At 35.9% G+C, this 25226-nt stretch overlaps 1 protein-coding gene across 10 annotated transcripts in view; it reads left to right on the forward strand.

Annotated features, from left to right (window-relative positions):
* The window catches only part of PUM2 (pumilio RNA binding family member 2), a 91242-nt gene extending 70627 nt beyond the window's left edge, over window positions 1-20615 (forward strand). For 5 of the 10 annotated variants that reach the window (XM_059078541.2, XM_059078545.2, XM_067008051.1 and 2 more), the window contains 8 exons: window positions 6970-7237; window positions 8488-8617; window positions 10231-10359; window positions 14117-14254; window positions 15196-15321; window positions 15545-15666; window positions 16232-16424; window positions 17626-20615. In XM_059078541.2, coding sequence (XP_058934524.1) covers window positions 6970-7237; window positions 8488-8617; window positions 10231-10359; window positions 14117-14254; window positions 15196-15321; window positions 15545-15666; window positions 16232-16424; window positions 17626-17757 — 1238 coding nt within the window. In that variant the 3' untranslated portion in view covers window positions 17758-20615. Of the gene's footprint in view, window positions 1-6969; window positions 7238-8487; window positions 8618-10230; window positions 10366-14116; window positions 14255-15195; window positions 15322-15544; window positions 15667-16231; window positions 16425-17625 lie in introns of all 10 variants that reach the window. The other 5 variants (XM_059078540.2, XM_059078544.2, XM_067008048.1 and 2 more) reach the window with 2 other exon arrangements.
* Window positions 20616-25226: the final 4611 nt, after the last annotated feature.

The raw sequence follows: 25226 nt of genomic DNA on the forward strand, positions 1-25226 counted from the left end.
AATTAAATACTTTTTAATTCAAGGATCTCATAATATTTTATTGCTAATTTTTAAATTAAAACTGATCAGATAAGGGTCTTTACATGATATTCTAAATAGAATAGTAATAAGCTTAATTTATACTGAAACTAATCCCTGTTTTATGTTTATCTTTTATGTGTAGTTTTATTGGCCCCCATTTAAGAATTCTGGGGTCTCATGAAAGTTTTTATTTAATTAATTTAGTTTGCTTAGTTAATTCACTTAATTTATTCAACCAGTGTCATATCCCTATATGCCAGACTGTGCTTGACTTGAGAGACAATGTTAAAGAAAACACCATTCTACCCACCATCATCAGATTTTTTCGTGGTGAATACAGATGAGTAAACCAGCAATTACAGTATAATGATTGTAGTGCTATTGCCGTATTGCACTTTATTTATTAACACAGTGATTCTCTCCATTAGAATTATTGTCTTTTCTTTCTGGTTTTTTTGTACCAAATTAACCACAGACTAGATTATATTAGAGTTGTTTCTGGGTTTTTTCTCCCTACTAGATTAGAAACAAGAAAGCTGAAACCATTCTCCACAGCTTTAACAGTACAGTTGACCCTTGAACAACACAGGTTTGAACGGCCCAGGTCCACTTATACATGGATTGTTTTCCCCCCAAAAAATGGGCAAAATTGGGAGATTTTTTTGGAGATTTGCAACAACTTGAAAAAATTCACAGACTGCATAGAAATATCAAAAGAATTTAAAAGTTAGGTATTTCATGAATGCATAAAATTATATATATAGCATATAACATGTTAATAGACTGTATGTTACTGGTAAGGCTTCTGGTCAACAGTAGGCTGGCTACTAGTAGTTAAGTTTGGGGGGAGTCACAATTTATACATATACTTTGGTGCGGTGAGAGTCAATGCTCCTAACCCCCGTGTTGTTCAAGGGTCATCTGTATTCAGATCTCAACAAAATGGTTGGCGTAATTTGAGTGGCTTTGTTTCTTTCTGTTTTATCGATAAATTTATTTTTGGACACTGGCTACTTGTTTAAAAAAATTATTTTACATCTTACATAGATTTCTACATTAAAGCATTGTTTGACTGGTAGTCAGTGTGTTCTCTGATCAGTGTGTTAAGATCATACTCTGTAGAGTACTGCACTTTGAGAGGTTTTATGACGGTTGTGAGTTTTTATTTTTGCCTGTGTGTTTTGTTCTTTGGTTTGGGGTAGGGGGTAGGTTTTTAGAGTGTCCTCATGTTCAGTAATCACAGAAGTAGTTTAGTTTTCTATGAAGATGTAAAATTCAGACAGTTCTTGAAATCATACAAGCCTTTTTTGATGGAATAATGGAAATTGGCAAGGTGAGTAGAGGTAGAAGTGAGATACAATACTAGTCTGAACTACATCGTTCATATGTTAAAAACTCAGTCTGTTTAAATGCTCTTTGATGAATGAGGGAAGATTATTAAGTATTTTCTGTGAAGATGGCCTCCCTCTTAGCTTTATATTTTTAAAAAGTTGAAGCACTAGATGCTAAAAGGGAGATTAATTACTTAGTTGCTTTTAGAAAAGAATTACAAGCAATAGAAATGGAAACAACAGATTTTTATTTTGGTTTATAGTTTACACCTGATATTGTTTGCCTACATATGGTCATAAAATGTACAAATTTAAGGTAGCACACTTGACATATTTATGCTTTTTGCTTTTTATATTAGTCCGTTAAGATGATGTGGAAGATTATACTTTTAGCTAGAATTATGTAGGTTTTTTAATTCATTGAAGCCTTGGTTTTTCCCAAGTAAAAATTTTGTGTCTTTATATGGCAACTATATAGTTAAAATTTTATAGTTAAAAAATTTACATGGTTTATTCTCCCATGTAACCTCAAGCATATCCCAGATTTAAGTACGGTATATGGCATTAAATGTTCTTCATGAGGTATAGCAGAATATAACCGAAAGCTCTAAGGGAATTATTCAGATATAATAGTTTAAAAAAAAAAAAACTCAGTCTAGTTATTAGCTATGCATCCTTGAATAAGGATTTATTAAGGATTTAGCTTCTCTAAGCCTATTGTGTCACAAGTAAAATGGAGATAATATCCTTGTCTCAGAGTGTTGTTAAGATAGCATTATATACTAGTGTTCTAAGGCTGCTGTTACAAATTACAACTAAGTGGCTTAAAACAGATTTATTGTCTCACAGTTCTGAAGGTTAGAAGTCAAATTAAGGTGTCAACAGGGCCATACTCCCCTTGAAGGCTGTGAGCACAAGCCTTCCTTGCCTCTTTCTGGCTTCTGATGGTTGCTGATAACACTTAACATTCTTTGGCTTGTAGACGCAGCACGCCAGTCTCCGCCTCCATCATTACCTGGCATTCTCCCTGTGTGTCTCTCCTAATTTTCCTTCTCTTATAAGGACACCAGTCATTGGATAAGAGCCCAACCTACTCCAGCATGACACCTCATTTTAACTTGATTACATTTGCAAAGATCCTATTTCCAAATAAAGTCAAATCCACAAGTACTAGGAGTTAAGACTTGAACATATCTTTTGGGGAAGCCCAGTTCAGCCCAGTACAGTCTGAACTCTGGTCCCCCAAAATTCATGTTCAGCCCACATGCAAAATACATTCACCCCATTCCAGTATCCGCAAGAGTCTTGAACCATTCCAAAAATCCCAAATCTTATTTTCTAAATCAGGTGAGATTCTGAATGTGGTCCATCCTGCGGCAAAATTCCTCTCCATCTTTGGGTCTGTGAAACCTAGGAAACAAGTTATCTGCCTCCAAAATACAGTCATGGGACAGGCATAGGTTAGACAGTCCCATATGCAAAAGGCAGAAATTGGAAGGAAGAAAGGAGTTACATGGCTGTTACAGTCTACTCTGAATGTTCCATATATTTCTTTTGAAAAGTAATCAGAAAAAAAATAATGAACTGAAAGTACTAAGTGTATGGGCTCTGGGTTAGAAGTAACTGAAGGTAATACCTTAAAGTGAAATAGGTCATCCTCATTTTAGACTTTTTCCAACTATGCATTCTTTATCATTTATTCTTTGCCCACTCCAACTAACTAGTCATCTTTCATTATCATCTTATCATTCTTGAACTTTCCAGAGCCTCGCCTTCTGAAAGGGACTATGCCTAGTAGCCTATATGTAGTTGTACCCTTTTGGGGACCCTAAATCTACTTGGATTACCATTTTTATTTGAAATTAGTAGTTGACAACCTGCTCTAAAATGAAACCTTAATTTATCTTGATTCTAATTTATTAGCCTCCAAACCTTTATCAGAATAATCTTCAGGTAGACTTTTTTTTTTAATAAAAACTATCCACTGGGAAAGATTTGAGAATCTTTATTTTTTAAAAAACAGAAAAATAAATAAAAGAATAGGCTCAGGAGTTGTTATTCCAGATCCCGGGGAGGTGGAAAATAATGAAGAGAAAAAACTTGTGAGATTTATTTTGTGGTGGTTTCAGTTGTTTTATATTTTTCTCCCCTGTGTTTTTCACAGTATTGAGATCTTTTTGATTTCTGGTATTAAATAGGGAAGGATTCTAAAACAATGGACTTCTCAGGGAAATTAGTGAAAACTTATAAAATCATATTTCTACTAGGATAGTTATGAGGTATTTGCCTTCATTCAGTTGTCATGAATGAACCTGATAGATACCTATGAGCTCTGGCCTAAGATTCCTGGCTGCCTAGCTGCATGTCACATCACTTTTGGACTATAGTGACTTCATCTGTGAAATTATAGTACAGATCTCCATGTCCCATACACTCTTACTAAGCTAGTGATTAAGAAGTGATAAATGATAGGGTTGAGGTCAGTGATAAATTGAAGGGACTGTTACCGTTTAACACATTTGGTGCAGAACACATCTTTTAGATGACCAGTAGCAATGGTATGAATATAGATGACCAATTTGTATGTTTGTTTTTAACTAATTTTGAAATAATTTCAGACTTAAGAGGAAATGATCAACAATTTTTTAAAAATCTAGCTTATCCCCAGATTCTCCAAATGTTATTTAACTGAATTTGCTTTATTATTGTTTCCCTCTCCTCGCTTCCCGTCTCTGCATTTGCCTCTCCCTTCACACCCATATTTTTCCTTGATACTTTTGAAAGGAAGTTGCAGACACAGTGTCCCTTACTCATGAACATATCAGTGTGTGTATGTGTCCTGAAAGTAAGGACATTCTTTTGTCAAAGTCAGGAACTTAACAATACTACTATCAAATCAGCCGACTTTATTCAGACTTTGCCAGTTGTCTCATTGATACCCTTTATAAGAAAGGCGGGAGGGGAGGCATTGGGTGGAGAGGGCGATTGATTGATTTGGGGGCTCACACATGACATTTATTTGTCATGACTCTTAATTAATCTTGAACTATTTCTCAGACTTTTATGACCTCAACATTTTTGAAAGGTATAGGCCAATTTTGTAAAATATTCCTCAATCCCAGAATAGTTTTGGATGACATGCTTTCAATGTTTAAAAACCAGTTTTTTTTTTTTTCCCTGCGAGGCTTGTGGGATCTTAGTTTCCTGACCTGGGATTGAACTCAGGCCCTCAGCAGTGAAAGTGAGGAGTCCTAACCACTGGACTGCCAGGGAATTCCCTTAAAAAACAAATTTTAAATGTTTAATGTATATTTTAAATTGAGTTGGAATGCTTATTTAATTAATTTCTAAGGAAACGGAGGTATGGCCCTTTGTGAAATTAATTTTTCAACTTTATAAATGAAAATGCTAATTATAATTAGTCTTCTAGAACTGAAATTCCAAGATTTTTTAAAACTCAAGGCAGTTTGGCATCATTAGACATTTTAAGTTGTCAAACTGCATCAGGAGTTTGGTGTATTAGGAGCTGATAGAATATAATCAAGAAATATCTAGACACAGGAAGAATTCCTGTTGGATATTGATAGGACTACTTGGAAGGTACCAAATAAAATTGTCGTTTTCTGGGGTAAGTATGTATTTTGAATTTGGTGTTGAAATCTTTAGTGCATTAAGAATAAAGAGGTAGGATTAAGACTTGTTTCAGGTAGTGATAAGCAGTGGTACAGAGATAGTAATGAATAAGAAGGAGAGAAGTGAACAATTGGGGTACTATTAGGAAATTCATGTGAAAAGTAGGTTTGGAGTAATGACTTGAAAAGTAAGCTGAAGATAGAGAAGGTACTCTAGCAGGATGCTGTAGGTTTTTAGTATAAAATGACATCACCAAAGTGGCCTTTGAATGGGAAGATATAATTGTTGTTTATGAAAACAGATTGGAATGATAAGCAGAGCACCCCTACCCTACAAAAAGGTTAAAGAATTGTTGTCGAGACTCGAATGGGCTAATGATCAGTTATTGTTGTGAACGGTTGGTGGTACTATAAACAGAAATAAAAATAGGGGACTAGAAGGATTAATAGTGAAGAGATCGAGACAGTATTAAAAAACTGAATTCTTTTACTTTTTAGACTTTTCATACGTGAGCACGAGTTTATGTAGAACTGGAATGAACATGAGAATTTGATGTTAATGACTTTGGTGTATAAAACAGCTTGTTAAGGTTACACACTTTTAAGAAAGATATTACAGAACTAGACCTTAGGCAGTTGCTATTACATTAAATATGTATAAATATTTGTGTACTCACTGTCTATGAGACATTGTTTTAGGTACCACGTAGGCAAATGTAATTCTTTGGCACTTACATTGGAAATGGGGCTGAGGATTCAAATAAAAAATATATATAATATGCTGGATGATGGGAAATTTAATTAAGAAAAATAAAGCTAGGGCAGTGGGGACTGAAAGTAAAAGAGGGATATTCTAACCTGCTTCACTGTCCAGGATTATAACTCTTTTACTTCTCCTTGTCCCTGTAACTCTTTTTGGCCTTTAATGCCTATCTATAACTTTGCACTGACAGTGTGTCCTTGGCACCATCTATACTTTGTGGCCTGGATTGTACATATAGCACTACTCTAAATAGAAGTGATACACAATAGTGTAAAGCTGACGGTGGGTTTTGTTCATCTGAACTACTAAATCTGCATTTTACAATTTTCTGTACATTTTTCTTTTTTAAAAGGACACTGTCAAGTACTTTTAAATGGTTATTTGCAATGAGAACAATTACCTGCTTCTATTTATTTTTGTTTTTATCAACTGCCCTTTAGTAGTATTCTTTGGAATGGGATATAAGTTTAAAAGGCTTTTTATTCATTTGTTCTAAATGGTCAACATTAAAGCTCTAGGAATAATAAATATGTTTACTGCTACTATTTCTTGTCTGTAAAACCGTAGTATTTTATGGGGAGTATTTTTTAAATAAAAAATTTAGTGTGTAATTTGGCTTTATCATCTGATATTGTGGGGTTTTTAAGTTTGAAATTTAATCGGGTTAACTAAGAAATCAGTTTTCTTTACATACAAGTATATATGACTTAATGAATTTATATATTCCAAAAAAGTACAGATTTAGTTGGTGTTCTGTTAACAGTGTGAGTAAATTTCATTTAAACTTTTAGTAGCTTAATCTGAGTTTGCTAGCTGTTTGTAACTTGCTTGTTAATGTAACTGAAAATTTTGTTGGTGGTTTCACTATCCTGGTATTGATACTAGTATGTATGACATTAGTTGTTATAATTATGTTTTAAACTAAGCTTCTAAGAACAAATACAGGTTTTGTGTATGACATTAGATGTTTTTAAACTGAACTGCCAAGAACAAATACAGGTTTATTTTTCTCATGTTTTCTAGTCTCTTTTTCCCCCATATTATAGCCACACACATGAAGTAAATGTGTGAGATTTCTCCTTCAACTTTAATTTTCTGTTATACCATATAGGAATTAGTGGGGTGGATATTTCTATATTGACTGACTTTTTGGTTTAAATGACTTTTATTTGAGGAATGACTTTGTCAAAAATATTTGCTGACCACAGCTGCTTTGTTGTAGGAGGACTGACAAATGGTAGTGGTCGATATATCTCTGCAGCACCTGGAGCAGAAGCAAAATATCGAAGTGCTTCAGGCACTTCCAGTCTGTTTAGCTCCAGCAGCCAGCTCTTTCCTCCTTCTCGGCTTCGGTATAATAGGTCTGATATTATGCCTTCTGGCCGAAGTAGATTATTGGAAGATTTCAGAAACAACCGCTTCCCAAACCTTCAGCTTAGAGACTTGATTGGACACATAGTTGAGTTTTCTCAAGACCAGCATGGTTCTCGGTAGGTGATGATTATTTATGATACTTTGTATTGCATTTTTGCTTTGAAAGAGCCAAAGTTTTTCTTGACTAGAATGATTTAACCTTTATAAAAGTTGGAATTGTTTAAAAAATAAATATCCAATATGGATTTTTCTTTCCTGTTAGGTTGAACTATAAAAATACAGGTTTTTAATTTATTTTTTATGGTTCTTCAGTTTTCTATAATAAAAATATAGCAATGTCCTTTTATTAGGTTATCTTTATTACATTGACAGAATACATTTAATTTCTTTAAATTTCCTTTTGAAAATAATGCTCCAAATTACATTTATGGACTTGTGTCCCTGATATATACTTTGTCTAAAAAAATGTTTAAAACAAAGTTTACATTAAGCAGACCATGTGTACTGTAATGCTTTAGGTACATGCAAATTAGTGTTCTCAAGATAATACACAGAAAGGAAAATAGTAGTAGAATTCTAACATATTTATTAAATTTGAGGTATCATTTTATAGTTTTAAAGTAAATCTAAAATTTTTTAAAGTAATTTTTGATTATATAGTTGCAACAAATTTTATCTCCCTATGGTTGAAAGTTAAAGTTTCTTAAGAGTAGCAAATCGACCTTGTGTCACTCACAATGGCTAGCTTTTTTTTTTGGCTGTGGCATGTGGGGTCTTCCCCAACCAGGGATTGAACCCATTCCCCCTACATTGGGAGCACGGAGTCTTCACCACTGGACCACCAAGGAAGTCCACAGTGGCTAGCTTAGTTAGGAATTAAGTTGTGTCTCGTGAATTTTATTTCTAAAGGTTTCTTTTATTATGTTCTAAAAATACTTAGTAATATGAATATTAAAAATAAATAAATACCAGTAATATCTTTGTAGTTTTTCATTGATTATAATACAACCAGAACTAACTTAAGAGGCATTAAACATCTTCATGTCCAGATTTTTTGCCAGTCTAACTAGAAGTTATTTTAAATTAAGGTGTTAACAAAGAAATGCTCCATAACTTTTGTTCTTTTTATTTTAAATTGAATAAAATATATTAGTACTATTTCTGGAAATGATTTTATTTATGTGGATATGTATATATCCACATATATATATGTCCATATATGTATATGTCCATGTATATATAAATGTCCATATATATATATATATATATATCCAGTATATATTGGGGTGTATAATGAGTCAGATTCAGATATTGCCGGAGCTTATTATCAATATACTGTCATGGCATTAAAATTTTTCCCACATAGATTCATACAGCAAAAGCTAGAGAGAGCTACTCCAGCTGAGCGACAGATGGTATTTAATGAAATTCTGCAAGCAGCCTATCAATTAATGACAGATGTTTTTGGCAACTATGTTATACAGAAATTTTTTGAGGTAAGCACACATACATGTTTGTATATATGCTTAATGCTTAGAAAAGCTCTGAAAGTTGGGTGAGTTTATTTTCATATAAAAATATGTGAGCTTGGGAGAAAATATTTATAGATCATATGTCTGGTAAAGATTTTATATCCAGAATATAGGAAGAATTCCTGAAACTCAACAACAAAAAGATAGCTCAGTTAAAAAATGGACAAAAGAAAAAAAAAAAAATGGACAAAAGGCTTGAACAGACATTTCTCCATAGGAGATATTCAAATGTGCAATAAGCACATGAAAAGAAGCTCAGCACCCTTAGTCATTAGGGAAATTCAAATCAAGACCACAAGGAGAGTCTACTTTACATCTAGTGGGATGGCTGTATAATTTAAAAAACAGAAAATAACAAATGTTGGTGAAGATGTGGAGAAATGAGAACCCTTGTACATTGTTGGTGGGAATGTAAAATGGTGCAGCCACTGTGGAAAAATTTGGCAGTTCCTCAAAAAACTAAACATAAAATTACCGTATAACCCAGCAATTCCATCCTAGGTATATACCCAAAAGGATTGAAAACAAGGACTTAAACACCAGTGTTCATTTCAGCATTGTTTATAATAGCCAAAAGGTGGAAACAATCCAGCAGATGAATGTATAAACAGAATGTGGTATATACATGCAATAGAATATTGTTCAGCCATAAGAAGGAATGAAGCTTTGATACATGCTTACACATGGATGGAACTAAGTGAAATAAGCCAGGTACAAAAGAACATTACAGGGCTCCATTTATGTGAAATACCTAGAATAAGCAAATTCATAGAGACATAAAGTTGACTAGGGTTTCCTAGTCTTGCTAGTAGACCAGTTGGGGTAAGAGGGGGAATAGGGGGTTATTGCTTAATGAGTACAGTGTTTCTGTTTGGGGCAATGGAAGACATTTGGAATCGGATTGTGGTGGTGATTGCACGTGGTGAGGATATAGTCAATGCCACTGAAATAAAAATGGTTAAAATGTCATATTTTATGGTCTATATTTTTTAAGTGTATGGTCTTACATTAAATGAGAAGTTTAATACCAATCCTGATTAATATTTGAAATATATTTGAAAATATAAAGCATTAGGAGTAAGTCTTATGTGAAGCAATTATAGTAGTACAGTCTTTATGTGGATTTGTTAGGTGTCATTTATTTTGTAATTCAGCAAATTTTTTAGTTTATAACTAAACATCTATGTTGTAGCTTGACTTAACAGATTTCCTCCAGTCAGAATATAGTTGAGAATTATCTGGTCTGAATATATGCCTCAGAAATTCATTTTATTCAAAGACAGTGGAGGTGTTTGTTTGAAATGAAGAGTGAAGATGTTTACTTTAAAAGAATAACAGGTAGTTAATATGTTAGTAAAAAGGAAATAGTAGATAGAATGACTTACCCTCTAAAAGGTGATATTATTTCAAGCATCTCTGGGTCTATCTTAATTCGCTTTTACCTAAATGCCTTCTCCCTACATACTTGTCAAATGTGATATTTTTATAAATAGATTAAATAGACTGCAAACAGTGGGTTATTCAAGTTTAACAAAGTAATATTATAGTCATTTTTATTAATTTTTTTTTTCTGTCAGTTTGGGAGTTTGGATCAAAAATTAGCCCTGGCTACTCGTATTCGTGGTCATGTTCTACCCTTAGCATTGCAGATGTATGGCTGCCGTGTTATTCAGAAAGCATTAGAGTCTATTTCATCTGACCAGCAGGTAATTGTAAGTTAAGACAAAATTTTTGTATTATTTTATCCAATTTTTAAATTTTTATCTTACAATAATCTTGGAGTGAAATGTTAAATATTTCCACAGGCTAAAATATTTTAAAAATCTATCTCAAACAGTATGTAATTAATTGAAAGTTACACAACAGATCTTTGATCTGTCCTCTGTTCATTTTCTTCATCTTTTCATTTCTAAGTGAAAGTATTTGAGTACCTACTATATGTCAGGCAGAGTGCTAGATGGTGGGTGTTTCTGCTACCACTACTCATTTGATTTTCTGTAGTATCAGGAATACATTTTACTATTCCCAGTGTTTATTTGGATTGCACTTATACTTCTATCATAAGAATAAATATTTTAAAACCAATTGCATTCCTATATGCCAGTTAAAAATGTATATACAGGGAATTCCCTGGTGGTCCAGTGGTTAGGACTCTGCGCTTTCACTGCTGAGGGAGTGGTTCAGTTCCTGGTTGGGGAACTAAGATCCCACAAGCCGCGCGATGTGGCCAAAAAAAAAAAAAAAAAAAAAGTATAGACAAAGTTTTAAAAATTTCATTCAACAGGAAAAGAAGTAGCCTAAAGCATCCTCTTAACGAGATTTACAGTTTTTTAAGAGAAAAGAGAGCACATATAAATTAATTGGGAAGTATACCTTGTTCTTGGATGGAAAGGTCTAAGTATTTTAAGTAAAAAAGGGATTAGTACAGTTCCAATTATGTACTCATAGGAATTTTCTTGTAAATGATCAAAATAAATGTTTAAATTATTTTAAATAGACAAGGATATTAAGGAGAGTAGGGGATGAGGAAAATTGCTCATCCAGTAGATTTTTTAAAGAAACTGTGACTTTTAAAATGAAATTCATAACTTCCCATAGATATTGTATATAACTGGTTTATGTATTACAATGAAATATAATAAGAGTAAAGAAAATAATTATTTCTTAAAAGGTATTGGTAATTAGTAAGTTTGGAAAGAGATTGACTTTGACTCTCAACCTACATTCCTATGATAAATTCCAGAATTAAAGGCAATAATATATGTGGATGGATGGATGGATATGTATGTGTTATGTATATACATTAATCACAGCAGTGAACATCTGTGAGAAAATAGCATTGTCCCTCTTGAGGAAATCCTGAGTTTTAGAGTCATTGAAGATGAGTCACAATGGAGAGAGATTAACAGTTTGACTGTATTGGTACTTAGAACTTCTCTGCTCTTAACTCTCAGACTGGTATAGATACTTTATTTGGGAACAGTTCTCAGAGCTTTCTGAGATGCCCTTCCCAGGTTATAATCCTCAAGTTTGGCTTGAGTAAAATTTTCCAATTCTTTCTTTGAAAAAAAAAAAAAAAATGAGGGCTTCCCTGGTGGCGCAGTGGTTGAGAATCTGCCTGCCAGTCCAGGGGACACGGGTTCGAGCCCTGGTCTGGGAAGATCCCACATGCCGCGGAGCAACAGGGCCCGTGAGCCACAATTACTGAGCCTGCCCCTGGAGCCTGTGCTCCGCAACAAGAGAGGCCGCGATAGTGGGAAGCCGCACTCTGCGATGAAGAGTGACCCCTGCTCGCCGCAATGAGAGAAAAAACACGCACAGAAATGAAGACCCAACACAGCCATTAAAATAAATAAATAAATAAAATTTTTTAAAAACTATTTAATAAAAAAAATATTTTACATGTCTTTAATATTTGAAAATACAAAGCATTGGGAGTAAGCTTCAGATGATTAATGGTATTACATTTCCTATTTGGATTCTTCCCCCACCGCCTCCCCACCCCGCTCTGCATGGCTTATGGGATTTTAGTTCCTTGACAGGGGATCGAACCCAGGCCCTCGACAGTGAGGGTGCAGGGTCCTAACCTCTGGACCACCAGGGAATTCCCTCCTGTTTGGATTCTTAAGTACATTTGATTTTGTAATTTAGTCCATATTTAGTTTATAACTAACATTTGTGTGTTATCTTGACTTCAAGGATTCCTCTAGTTATGTCAGAATACAGTTGAGAGTTTTTTGGGTGAGAGTGTTTTGGGGATTTTTTTGGTTGCGTTGGGTCTTTGTTCCCGTGCGCGGGCTTTCTCTAGTTGCAGCAAGCAGGTGCTACTCTTTGTTGTGGTGCACGGCTTCTCATTGCAGTGGCTTCCTTTGTTGCAGAGCACGGGCTCTAGGCACGCGGACTTTGGTAGTTGCAGCATGTGGGCTCTAGAGCGCGTGGGCTTCAGTAGTTGTGGTGTGCGGGCTCTGTATTTGTGTCTCGTGGGCTCTAGAGTGCAGGCTCCGTAGTTGTGGCACACAGGCTTAGTTGCTCCGTGGCATGTGGGATCTTCCCGCACCAGGGATCAAAACTGTGTCCCCTGCATTGGCAGGTGGATTCTTAACCTCTGTGCCACCAGGGAAGTCCCTGGGTGAGAGAAATTTTAAATGTGAATACCAGGAATTCCCTGGTGGTCCAGTGGTTAGGGCTTTGCACTTCCACTGCAGGGGACATGGGTTCGATCCCTGGTCAGGGAACTAAAACACTGCATGCTGCACGGCACAGCCAAAAAAAAAAAAAAAAAAAATGTGAATATGTTTACACTAGGTGTACTCCATTTCTTCACAATAATATTTCTTCACAATACTATGGCAATACTATTTCCTATTGCACTAATAAGGCACGCAGGTTACTGTGTGGCTACTAATATTTTTCCCTAAGGATTAAGATGTTTATTTAATGAAGTCTTACAAACTTATGAGAAAAATATTAAGATTGTTAAAAGAAAATGCACTTAGTAAATAAACCTTACTGTAAATAAGTTTAACCTTATTAGTAATCAGATATAAATTGAAAGGTGTCATTTTTGCCCATTAAATGAGCAACAATCTAAAATCTCCGAGAATCTGTCCCTGAAGAAGGTATCAAATGATAAAGGAAAGTTATATTGAGTCAGGTTCTTATTTTATTTTGGCCGCACCAAGTGGCTTGCGGGATCTTAGTTCCCCAACCAAGGATCAAACACAGTCCCCAGCAGTGGAAGCTCGGAGTCCTTAATGACTCAACTGCCAGGGAATTCCCTGAATCAAGTTCTTTGTTACAAGATTATTAAAAAGAAGAGTAAAAGTGCTCAACAATAATTTCTTCTCATAATTGAGATATTACGTGAAAATCATATAGCCGATCTGTGCTCACTCAGCTCTTTACCTTTTTCCAGGCACTTGATAAACTCAAGGAGCCATCAGAAATAATTATTTGGGGGAATTCCCTGGCAGTCCAGTGGTTAGGACTCCTCGCTTCCACTGCAGGGGGCACAGGTTCAATCCCTGGTCGGGGAACTAAGATCCTGCATGCTGTACGGCACAGCCAAAAAATGATAATAATTATTATTATTTTTATTTGGGGGAAGGGGTATGCTAAGTAGAGAAAAAACGTAGAATTCTAAAATCACTATATTAGTTGTCAGCTGAGAAGGATAAGTGGAAGATGTACACAGTGAAGATAGTATATAGCAAATTGAGTATCACTAAGTTATATTTCAGCAGGTACCATTTACATTATAATCCTATAAAATGTCTTAGTAATTCTCACCTTCAGTGGCTTCTGTTTATTACACTTTGGGGGATGGGGTGGGAATTTTAAACTTTGATGTGTAAAAAATTGCAAACAAATTTTTGAGTATACTTTTGTTCCTATCTCAGTACTTTTATGTAAAATCCTTCTATGCTGTTTGGTGAGGTAATTTAAATGTCTTCTCTTTTGCAGAGTGAAATGGTAAAGGAGCTAGATGGTCATGTACTCAAATGTGTGAAAGATCAAAATGGAAACCATGTTGTACAAAAATGTATTGAATGTGTTCAGCCACAGTCACTACAGTTCATCATTGATGCTTTCAAAGGACAAGTAAGATTGATTTTTGGCTTCTAATTAGTTAGAATTTGAGTGTTAACTAACATATTTTTTATAAATCAAAGGTAATACCCAGTACTTTCATACAGAAATAGATAAATACTGAATGTGCATTAATTTCTGCCTCTTTCATAGAGTGAGTCAATAGATAACTTCATTTTTTGCAGCTGAAAAATGTAGAAATATGAGTTTAATTTATATTACTCTAAGAAATAAAGACATCTACTGTTAGAATTGTAAGCCCAACAGTGTTTTCCAAATTTTCTGGGAGAGGAAGAGGAGGGAAGACTTAGGACTGTATAATAAAAGGCAAAATAAATCAGTTAGTAATTAATAACATAATAATTAATAGCTTCTAATTACAACATGCACTACCCCTACTGCACAATCCATTCCTTGTCATCATTACATGCCTTCTATCTTCTGATTAGGTTCCTTTTGATCAAAATATCCGTTAGTGAACTTACGGTTACTGGCGGTGGGGGAAGGGATAGTTAGGGAGCGTGGGATTGACATGTACACACTGCTGTATATCAAATGGTTAACCAACGAGGACCTACTGTATAACACAGGGAACTCTGCTTAATGTTATGTGGCAGCGTGGATAGGAGGGGAGTTTGGGGGAGAATGGATACATGTGTATGTATGGCTGAATCGCTTTGCTGTGCACCTGAAACTATTACAACATTGTTAATCGGCTATACTCCAATATAAAACAAAGTTTTTTAAAAATCAGTATAAAAACAAACAAAAAGCATATCTGTTAGCTCCTAAATTCAGTACCCTGCTTCCCAGCCTTTGTCACATGACAGTTGGCATATTATCAATAAATGTGAATTCCCTGTTCTATTTTAAATTAATTCAGCATGTTATCAAAAACCTGTCCTTCCAAAAATGTCACAAAATGGAAATTTATTTCTTCTAATTGTTTTAAGGTGTTTGTGCTTTCAACTCATCCTTATGGCTGCAGAGTAATCCAGCGCATCCTAGAGCACTGCACTGCAGAACAGACCTTACCTATCTTAGAAGAACTTCACCAACATACAGAGCAGTTGGTACAGGTATAAACTCCCTAATATTTTGAAATGTTTATATATTTTTGAAAATATTCTGATTTTTTTTCAAAGGAAATATAATTTATTGTTAACACATTATAGAAACACTCAGTGAGACAAAAGCCTGTTGTATTCTCCTGATCTACTGGATTTTTAGAAAATTGATGAACATCTTTTTAAAGAATTACCATCATTCTTAAGGAGAGTAATTTTTAATATCTGCATTTAGGATCAGTATGGCAATTATGTTATTCAGCATGTACTGGAACATGGTCGACCTGAAGACAAGAGCAAAATTGTTTCTGAAATCAGAGGAAAGGTCTTAGCCCTGAGTCAACACAAATTTGCCAGGTATTGCGTTATTTTCTGATTCCAGGGGTCAAGTCTTTGAACTCTCTGGCTTTTATTAGTAAGCACAGCAATGCATACAGAATATAGCATTGGAATATAGTCTTTTTTAGTAGAGGCAAAAGGTACATAATAGAATGTTGCTTTTGTTCTTATAGAATCTACATGACAAATTGGTTTGCCCTCATATATTCCATTTTTGAAATCTGTGTTTGGAAAATTATTTCTCCCCAAGATGTGTAAATAAATGCAAATCTAATTTATTTAGTGCATGTTCATGAAAGCCTCAGACCTTATTAATGACCTACTCCCCCCCCCTTGAATTACAGTTTTAATTATTATTTAATTATAATTTTGAGGCGTGTAATTAAACTTGCAGATATCCAATATGGGTTCTTCTGTGATATTAATTTCTGTTTTGAAAGTAACTGTAAGAGAATTACAAGAGAATCCTATTTTGATTCTTCTGTCTTCCAGTGCATTGAGCAAGTTCTTTTCAAAAACCAAGGAAATTTTTCTATTAAAAAATAATAAAATAATTTTTTGTGTATGTACTTTAATTTTTTAGCAATGTAGTAGAAAAGTGTGTTACTCATGCCTCCCGTGCTGAGAGAGCATTACTGATTGATGAAGTTTGCTGCCAGAATGATGGTCCTCACAGTGCCTTATACACCATGATGAAGGACCAGTATGCCAACTATGTGGTTCAGAAGATGATTGATATGGCTGAACCTGCTCAGAGAAAGATAATCATGCACAAGGTAATACAGTTTGTAGCACTTACAATAGATGATTCACTTTGTGTGACTTCAGGCTACTCATTTAACTTCCCTAGGCTTTAATTTCCTCAGAATTGTTACAACTACAGAAAAAAATTTTAAATCAGTGGAAAACCGTTAGCAGATGTAGATATGATATACCCCTTTGTTAAATTCTTAAGGTAATCTACTCAGTAAAATCACATTCATTTCTCATCTATTTACCTACCATTAGCATTGTTTTTCTCTTCACCATCTTATTTAGGTGTATTTGATTTGCCATAATACATTGGCTGAACATTGATTTTAAAATCTGATTAAATTTTCTCACTAACCCAGTAAATTTTCTTAAAGAGAATTATTTACATCGGTTTTTTTTAAATCAAGCTGTTTTCTCCTGCTAGAATCAAGTGATTCTTTAAGAAATCATTAATTTCCACAGGAAAACTTACTGTTAAAAAGAACACTGGTAGTATTTTTGCCCTCTTGATTTTCTGTGTTTTTAAAAATTTAGTATTTCTGCTTAAGAATATGTAACTATAACATTTTTTTCAGTCTTATTTTTAACAACTACATTATTTAATATCATATTTAGGGCATTTTGATTATTTAATAACTGTTCTTAGCAGTGTTTATATAAACATCTTTGCATAATTAAGTGTTTTTGTAAGGTAAATCCCTAGATGTGGAATTGCTGTCACAGAGTATGTGAACATGTTACATTTTAATAGATTTCTGCCAAGTAGCTCTCTAGAAATCTTGTACAAGTTTGCACATCTATCTAGTATTTGAGAAGAGTGCCTGTTTTACTGTTATCTCATCAATACCAGTTATTTATAAAATCTTTGCCAGTCTGGATGGAAAGATGATGATATGATTCTTCTCATTTGCATTTTGAAAACAATTAAGGAGATATTGAACGTGTTAAATGTATTAGCTGTCACACGTCTGATTGCTTGCTCATGTCTTTTGCTCCATTTTGTATAGAATTTTTGTCCAGTTGCGTAGAGTTATAGAATTTTGCCCTCATAAACCTTATAAGAATATAATAGCTCATTAGTGATACTTCTCTGATATGTTTGGAGCCCCTCTACTGTTTGCATGTGTAATTATTCTTCCAAATCACCCAAATTTGGGAGCGCTTTTTTAAGGAAACAGAAACTAAAATAACTTAGATTTCCTAAGCAGATCATTTACTTTTCAGATTCGACCTCACATTACTACTTTGCGCAAATACACATACGGAAAGCATATACTGGCCAAGTTGGAAAAATATTATTTGAAAAATAGCCCAGATCTAGGGCCTATTGGAGGACCACCAAATGGAATGCTGTAAAGGAAAAAGAGAAGATAATGTAACCATGTGAGAGGAACGTTTCTTTTGTGAATTATCAAAACACAACTCAACTATGAATCTTCAAATTTTTTTTAAAGTGAAACTATTTATTGACTTTATTCATCCATTTGTAAATTTTTTAAGGTTCTTGTGTATATTTGGGGGTGGGGGGGTGAATTATAAATTATATTCAGCCCTGAGTGGAGACCTATCAGATTGGATTGCTGGCAAAGCACAGAATGCCTGTATATGATGTAACTGTATCAAAAAATGCTGTCACATATTTTGTAAATTTTTACCTTGTAAAGTCACAAAAATAGTTTTTAAAGGAAAAAGTACAGTATTCTTTTAATAAACTGGCTTGCAGTCTGGTAGGTCTACGGACCCCATAGCACAACAGGTTTATAGAAATGTATATAGAAATATAGTCCTTATGGGTTTTTTTTGTCCTTTGTGTGAAGCCTTTTATAACAGATTAACAATCAACTGCATAAATATTATTAATATTTTTAAAAGAAAGTTAAGTTGTATTTTGGTAATTCACAAACTATCATGCAAATAAAAACTCGGCAAGTAAGACAAGAATGAAATGATTTGAAATGAAAAGAACTTACATTATTTACAGTAGATGTGGTTTTAATACAAATACTGCCCCAAAATGTCTCTGGCAATGTACAGAAGTATTGTATATACTTACATATGTAATTGTTGTAAGAGGTAGAAAAAACAAAATCATGGTGACACTTCCATCCAGTTAAGTACGCTAAACGAAAAGTTAAGTTCCATTTTAACTTTTCAGTTTGGTTTGCTATGAGAAAGAGTGGAGATTTGTATATTGTTTTGCTTATAGGATTACAAGGACATGTTGAAAAAGTGTTGAGATTTATTTTGCTTTTTCATAGTAGATTCAGAAAGTAGGAACCAGATAGAGGTGAAAAGGGGCCACTGAAAAGTGAATTTGATAGCTCAACATTTAAGCATGATTACATATTCAGATAGCTTTTTTTGCTTCCTATAAATATATGCATTGTGTGTGTGTAGTAATAGATGTAAGTTTACACTTTGAAAGCAAATCTTGTTTCAATGTTTATTATAAAAAGCCTTGCTAATTTAGTAATGTTTTCTTTGGTTGTACAGGTGTACATTTGTAAACCTTAATGCTGTAAATGGAATTTGTTTTATCTCTTTGGGAAACATTTGCATTTTAGTGTACATTTATGTCCCTGCCCTCTGACCTGGCATATAGTGTTGTATAATGTAAATTTATTTCTCCAAATCAAGAGTGATTTTTTAAAAATTTTTTATCTTTATATGGTTTCAGAAGTATGAACCAGCTTTCTTTTTATTGTGAAAAACATTTTGTTTTATAACATAGTTGTTGACTCTGTTAATATGGACATGCTAGGATTTGGATCACTTTCAAGAAGTCAGGGTATTGTGCATAATAGAAAGTATTGGACTGAGATATTTGGTTACCATGGAGGCCAATGCTTTTTCCATCTTATTAAATGTGATGTGACTTTTTTTCTTTGTACAGAAGAGTACTGTATTTTTGAATAGCCTACTCCCAAGTAATAGCAAATCTGTATGATAACATTTTTTCTCTGGACATAAGACATAACAGTAACATGATGTACATTTACAAGCGGCCTTATGTACATTTCCCAACAATCTTTTTAAGGCAAAATTGTGACCATATGTGTATAATTAAAATCGTTTTTAATCCTTTGCCTATGAAAATATTTTGGAAAAAAAAACTTGCTTTGTATATTCAGTTTCTGAAAGATAAAAGAAAGTGCTTTGTATTTTGTTGAAGTCAGTATTTTGTATAAAACTTTTATGTTGACCCACTTACGTTTAGTGCTAAAAATTAATGAACCATGCTATCTCTTTCAATTGAACATGTAAGGGATTTTTTTTATTAGAAGTCTGCAGAAGAAAAGCAATCTTCTGAGCACAATATTGAAAATAAAGGTTTTTTCACATAGCTGTTCATATCATGAACCTAAGAATAACGGCATAAAGTTTGGGGTGCCAGGCATACTTTTTCATGTTTGATGTTGAGTTATTCTAGTTTTCTAACCCAACATTCCGTGTAGAGGCCATAAAATTTAACCACTTGCCACTGTCACGGTCCCTTCTCATAGTCATACTAGTTCATCAGCATGTCCCAGTCACAGTAACAGAGCTTTTTTCCCTCCATACAGAACTGCTCTCTGCCACTCTTCCCCACTTTGTTTCGCCAGCCTCAGAATGTCTTGGACCTGTGTTGAACTTTTGTTCCCAGTATCAGCTCATGGTTTCAGGATCAAAGTTGTCCTTGTTGCAGATTGGTGGTGACTTTCCTGGATTTGCACAGTTGAATTCCTGGTTTTCCTTTATCCTTATCTTCTGTTCACACAGGCAAATTATTTCTGCAAGTTTAGAAAGTCCTAGAGAATGGCACATTGGGAAACTGCACAGTTGTCTTGGGTTCCTGGTGTTCTCATGTATCCCAGTGTTGACAGCCAATCTTCCCAGTATTTTAGGGTTTATTTTCTAGAAATATTGCAGTCTGCTATTTTGGGTGCCCACCTCTCTAATTCCACCTTTTAATAAATTGGCATGGAGTTCTGGTATAATCTGAAAATGACATTTCCGAATAAACTTAATTGGGCAGAACCACTTAGGCTTTACTCTTGGGTGTCTTGATATGGATTGTTTCTGGACCAGTTTGTCTTAAGTCCTGGCTCTTATTGGTTCATATGAAATAATGTTATCTTCACTTCTTTGTATATTATGTATAAATTAGAAAATGAAAAATGTGTGAATAACATTGTATGAAATAAACCTGGTCTTGTGTTTTTCTCTAGATAAAATACCCCTCTGTACCTCAATTACAGTTCCATTGACCATTCAGGTTTACTCTGATTTAAGGAAGACAAAAATATCTTTATCACATGGATGCTAGTCTAGGGCCACTGATTACACTGATGGTATTAATTCTGTCTTTTAATATTCATGATCTAATTACATAGCGTGATTACACACCTCATATGATGAAACTTTAAGCCTGTTTCCTTACTGATAAAATGATACTGATAAAATGATGGTTTTTGAGGATCAAATTAAATCACATATCTTTACCCACACGTGTTTGTTTCCTTTCCACATGCACTTCAGGAGACTAAGTACAGTTTGGGTTCAGGCATGGATTTAAAGTTAACCTCACTATTTACAAACCTTGTGAACTTGGGTGTGTTACCTCAGCCTCAGTGCCTTCATCTTTACTATGAGATGGAACTATTTTTAAATCCATGGTTTTAAGAATTGAGAATACATATAAAAAGATACCTAGAACCTAATTCTCAACCGCTGCTAATACTGTTTCCATTTTCCTGTCCCTTCTATAGCTATTTTTTTTTAATCTATACAGATAATTCAGTAGAATCCAAAATGGTGATCTGATAAAACTAAATGGGAAAAGGAGTTTTCATCATACACATTGTTTATCCTCCATTTTAATTTTATCCTGGTTTGGTTCTATTCCAAACAAAGCCCCTCTTGGAGTTGTTTACTTGGCGCCACTTATAGTGATGAAATTAAAGATACTAAAAAGGAAGTAAATGTCATGTCCTCCCACCCTAGCTTATCAACTTCAGAAAAGTAGTTCCCTAAAGTGACCTGGGTAGTGTTCTATAATATTTGCCCTAATGACTGGTTTCTCAGAAGCGGGTGGGCGAGTAGGGGAAGGCAGAGAAAGCCCTGAGGAGCAGCATTGACTGTCTGCCTTACCCATCTAACTGGAAAGGGCTGGATTAACATATCTGATGGGATTTGGATGCTACAGACATTTAGTAAATTCATCTCTAGACAGAGGTGAGGAGGAGTAGTGCGCACTTGGAAGAGGCTGCAGTGGGCCTCTGGAAGGCCCTGCTGAGGGAGGAGGTGTGGGTCAGGCCCAGGTTGGGCCCTGAGGCGAGTGGTCTGTGTGGTAAGCCTTTAGGTCTTTAAGTTACCTATTTGTAAAGTAGGAATAATATCCTGACTTCCCACAGAACCTCAGATCGGAGAGTACTTTTGATGCTCAGAACCTTACAACTACAGGATGGATCCTGTGGGAAGCTCAAAATTAGGTTGAATATTTGTTGAACTTTATTACCTCCACGTCCTGTAGATAATTTTTTGTTTATGTTCCAGTCATACAATTTTTTTTTTCTAAATATTTACCAGGAACTTAAATAGCTCTGTATTCTATTTGATAGTTTAAGAAAGAAATTGGCTACCTTAAGATTCAAATTTTCCTGGGCATTACCACGTAATGCTTCAGTTTGGATTCTGGAACTAGACTGCCCAGGTTCCTTTAGTTTTACGGTGTTAGGCAAGCACTTTTATCTTTTAAGCCTTAATTTCCTCATGTGTAGGCAAGGGAAGAAATACCCGCCTCCTAAAATTGTGGGGATTAAATGAAAATATATGTGACATGCAGGGGCAGGGAGTACTCAGGGCCTCCTGTTACAGTTAAACTGAAAAGGGGTTTTTTTTGTTTTTAATTTGCCTGCATACAGCCTCAAAACATTTGGCTTGGAGCTTATGGTTCTGCAAATGAGCTCTCGATTCAAGCTGCAGATGAATCACTAAGTAGGAAAACTGAAGATATGAGTAAGGGACTTTACAGCATTTTAATTCTTTTTTTTGGTACAGTTGGTCTTTTTTTTCTTGGTACTAATATAGGTAAGAGTAGCTTTGCCCTGATGTGTGTGGCTGCCGGTATGGAGGCCACGCAAGGAAATCAAAGGCAATGTGGTGGGAAAATTCTCTCTCTCACGAACACACACCTAGGAAAGTATATTAGAGGCTCAGAAGCCACTGAGGTTTTTGGTCTCTGCCATTCTTCACACCCATCCCTCGCATCATTTTCAATGAGTAGTTTGGGAGCCCTTGGTTCTCGGATTATGCTTCAGTAAAAGTGGTCTGCCAATATACTGATTTTTAAAAATTTATTTATTTTACTATTTTTGGCTGTCTTGTGTCTTCGTTGCTGCATGCAGTCTTTCTCTAGTTGAGGCGGGCGGGGGCTACTCTTCATTGCCGTGCGCAGGCCTCTCACTGCGGTGGCTTCTCTTGTTGCGGAGCACGGGCTCTAGGTGCGCGGCTTCAGTAGCTGTGGCTCGAAGGCTCTAGAGCGCGGGCTCAGTAGTTGTGGTGCACGGGCTTAGTTGCTCCGCCTCATGTGGGATCTTCCTGGACCAGGACGTGAACCCATCTCCCCTGCATTGGCAGGCAGATTCTCAACCACTGTGCCACGAGGGAAGCCCTATATTGATGTTTTGCTGAGTGTAAGATTAAAGAGTCGCTTTGGGGCTTCCCTGGTGGCGCAGTGGTTGAGAATCCGCCTGCCGATGCAGGAGACACGGGTTCGTGCCCTGGTCCGGGAAGATCCCACATGCCGCGGAGCGACTAAGCCCGTGAGCCATGGCCGCTGGGCCTGCGCGTCCGGAGCCTGTGCTCCGCAACGGGAGAGGCCACAACAGTGAGAGGCCCGCATACCGCAAAAAAAAAAAAAAAAAAAAAAAAAAAAAAAAAAAAAAAAAAAAAAAAAAAAAATAAAGAGTCGCTTTGGATCATTTATGGGTATCTGCTTGCTTTCAGAGGTGAGCTCTAGTGATAGCCAAGTGAGGAAAAGCGTTCTGTATGGGTCCATCCAACTGATGTGACTTGAAGCCACAGTAACACTCCTCAGTAATTTCTGCCAATTTGGCTTATTATAGCAAGGGAAAGCATTTAATTGAGGCAAATAATGCCTGTTGGCCTTCTAAATCAATCCGTCTGGCGCCTGCACAACAATGTTAAGACAAGCTGAAGTCTCCGCAAAGTAGGTATTTAGAAATCAGAAACCCAGAGGGTCTCACCCAACTCCTGATACCAATCACAGAATTCAGCCTTCAGAGTCTGCCCGATAACTCCTCATGGACATGGCCGTCTGACTTCCTAGGCAAGTCAAGGGCTGCGTGAGAAGATTGTGATTTTCCCACCTCAGCAGACATTTTTAGGAGCAGTGCTGGTGCCCATGCAGTTGAGTAGGAGGTTACCTTCAAGTTCAGGACCAGGTCTTTACTGTGTATCCAGAACCTAGGTCACGGCCAGGCAGGGCTTACGGAAAAAATGGTAAACAGTGGAGAAGAGTACGCCACTCATCTATTCCATGATCAAGTAAAATCATGCTGAGAAAACATTATGTCCCATTCATTGTTTGGAAAGAGAGTAAGCCTGAGAAAAAATTAGTTTCTACCTCAATAGCTTTAAATCTAGACAGAAATCAAGATTTCAAAGATAAATACTGGTGAAAAGCACAGCACTGGATGCAGTGCCTTGGGCTGGGAAGGGGAAGGAGAGGTGAATAGACTTACACTAGGATGAGTCGGAGGACCTGGGAGGTTGGGGTTGAGGCTGTGGCATCAGCTACCATGTTTTCTTACAGTTTGTTTGTTTTTGTTTTTTGCGGTACGCGGGCCTCACTGTTGTGGCCTCTCCCGTCGCGGAGCACAGGCTCCGGGCGCGCAGGCTCAGCGGCCATGGCTCACGGGCCCAGCCACTCCGCGGCACGTGGGATCTTCCCAGACGGGGTCACGAACCCGCCTCCCCTGCACCGGCAGGCGGACTCTTCACTGCACCACCAGGGAAGTCCTCTTTACAGTTGTATTTGATGAGCACCTCAAAGAATGAGGTCCTCGAAGCAATGCTGTGGTTAACAGTAGGAAATCGTCATAAATTCTTGAGCAGGGAGTGACAAGTGCAGTGTTGGAAAGGACCCACCTACATGATGGGCAAAGCATCAGAAGTAGGGAGAAACTGGAGGGAGGGTGAAGTTAGTTCTGCGAGTTACAGAGCTACAGAATTCCCATTAGAACTGCCAACTCCCATCTCGCCTGTCTCACCCAGGCCTTACATGAGAAGGAGGCTTGAAAAGTCGGGGTCTCAACACCTGGTGGGCGCATCTTACACCAAAGGTTAGGAGGAAAGCACGTGGATCACCCAGAGGAGAGGAGGGATGTTTGGGAGCCCTCCCTGCCCCTATTTCTTTGAAACTCAGTTCTGAAATTATACAGGGCACATTCATTGAGTGGAATGCAGTAGGATTCACTGAATAGAATTTAAAAAGGAGGCAGAAAGTATATCTTAGAAATATATCTATTACTAGAAATGTATCTTAGGAATCTTTAAAATGCTGTTCATTCTTAATAACTCGTAGGTAAAAGACCTAATCTAATCTGGAATAAACTATTTGGGCTAACTTCAAAATTAATTACAATGAGAATGCTATACAAAACCTGGAGGATTCGAGCCAAAGCCTATTCAGAGAAAATGCTTAGCAAAAAACACCTTTAGATAATTTACTAATTTAGTAAAATAAAATAATTACCAAAAGAGAAGGACTTAATAAACCCCACATAAAAGAACAGAGTCAGTTAAAAACAATAATGAATTAG

The sequence above is a fragment of the Kogia breviceps genome, chromosome 11, assembly GCF_026419965.1.
Source record: "Kogia breviceps isolate mKogBre1 chromosome 11, mKogBre1 haplotype 1, whole genome shotgun sequence".
Lineage (NCBI taxonomy): Eukaryota > Metazoa > Chordata > Mammalia > Artiodactyla > Physeteridae > Kogia > Kogia breviceps.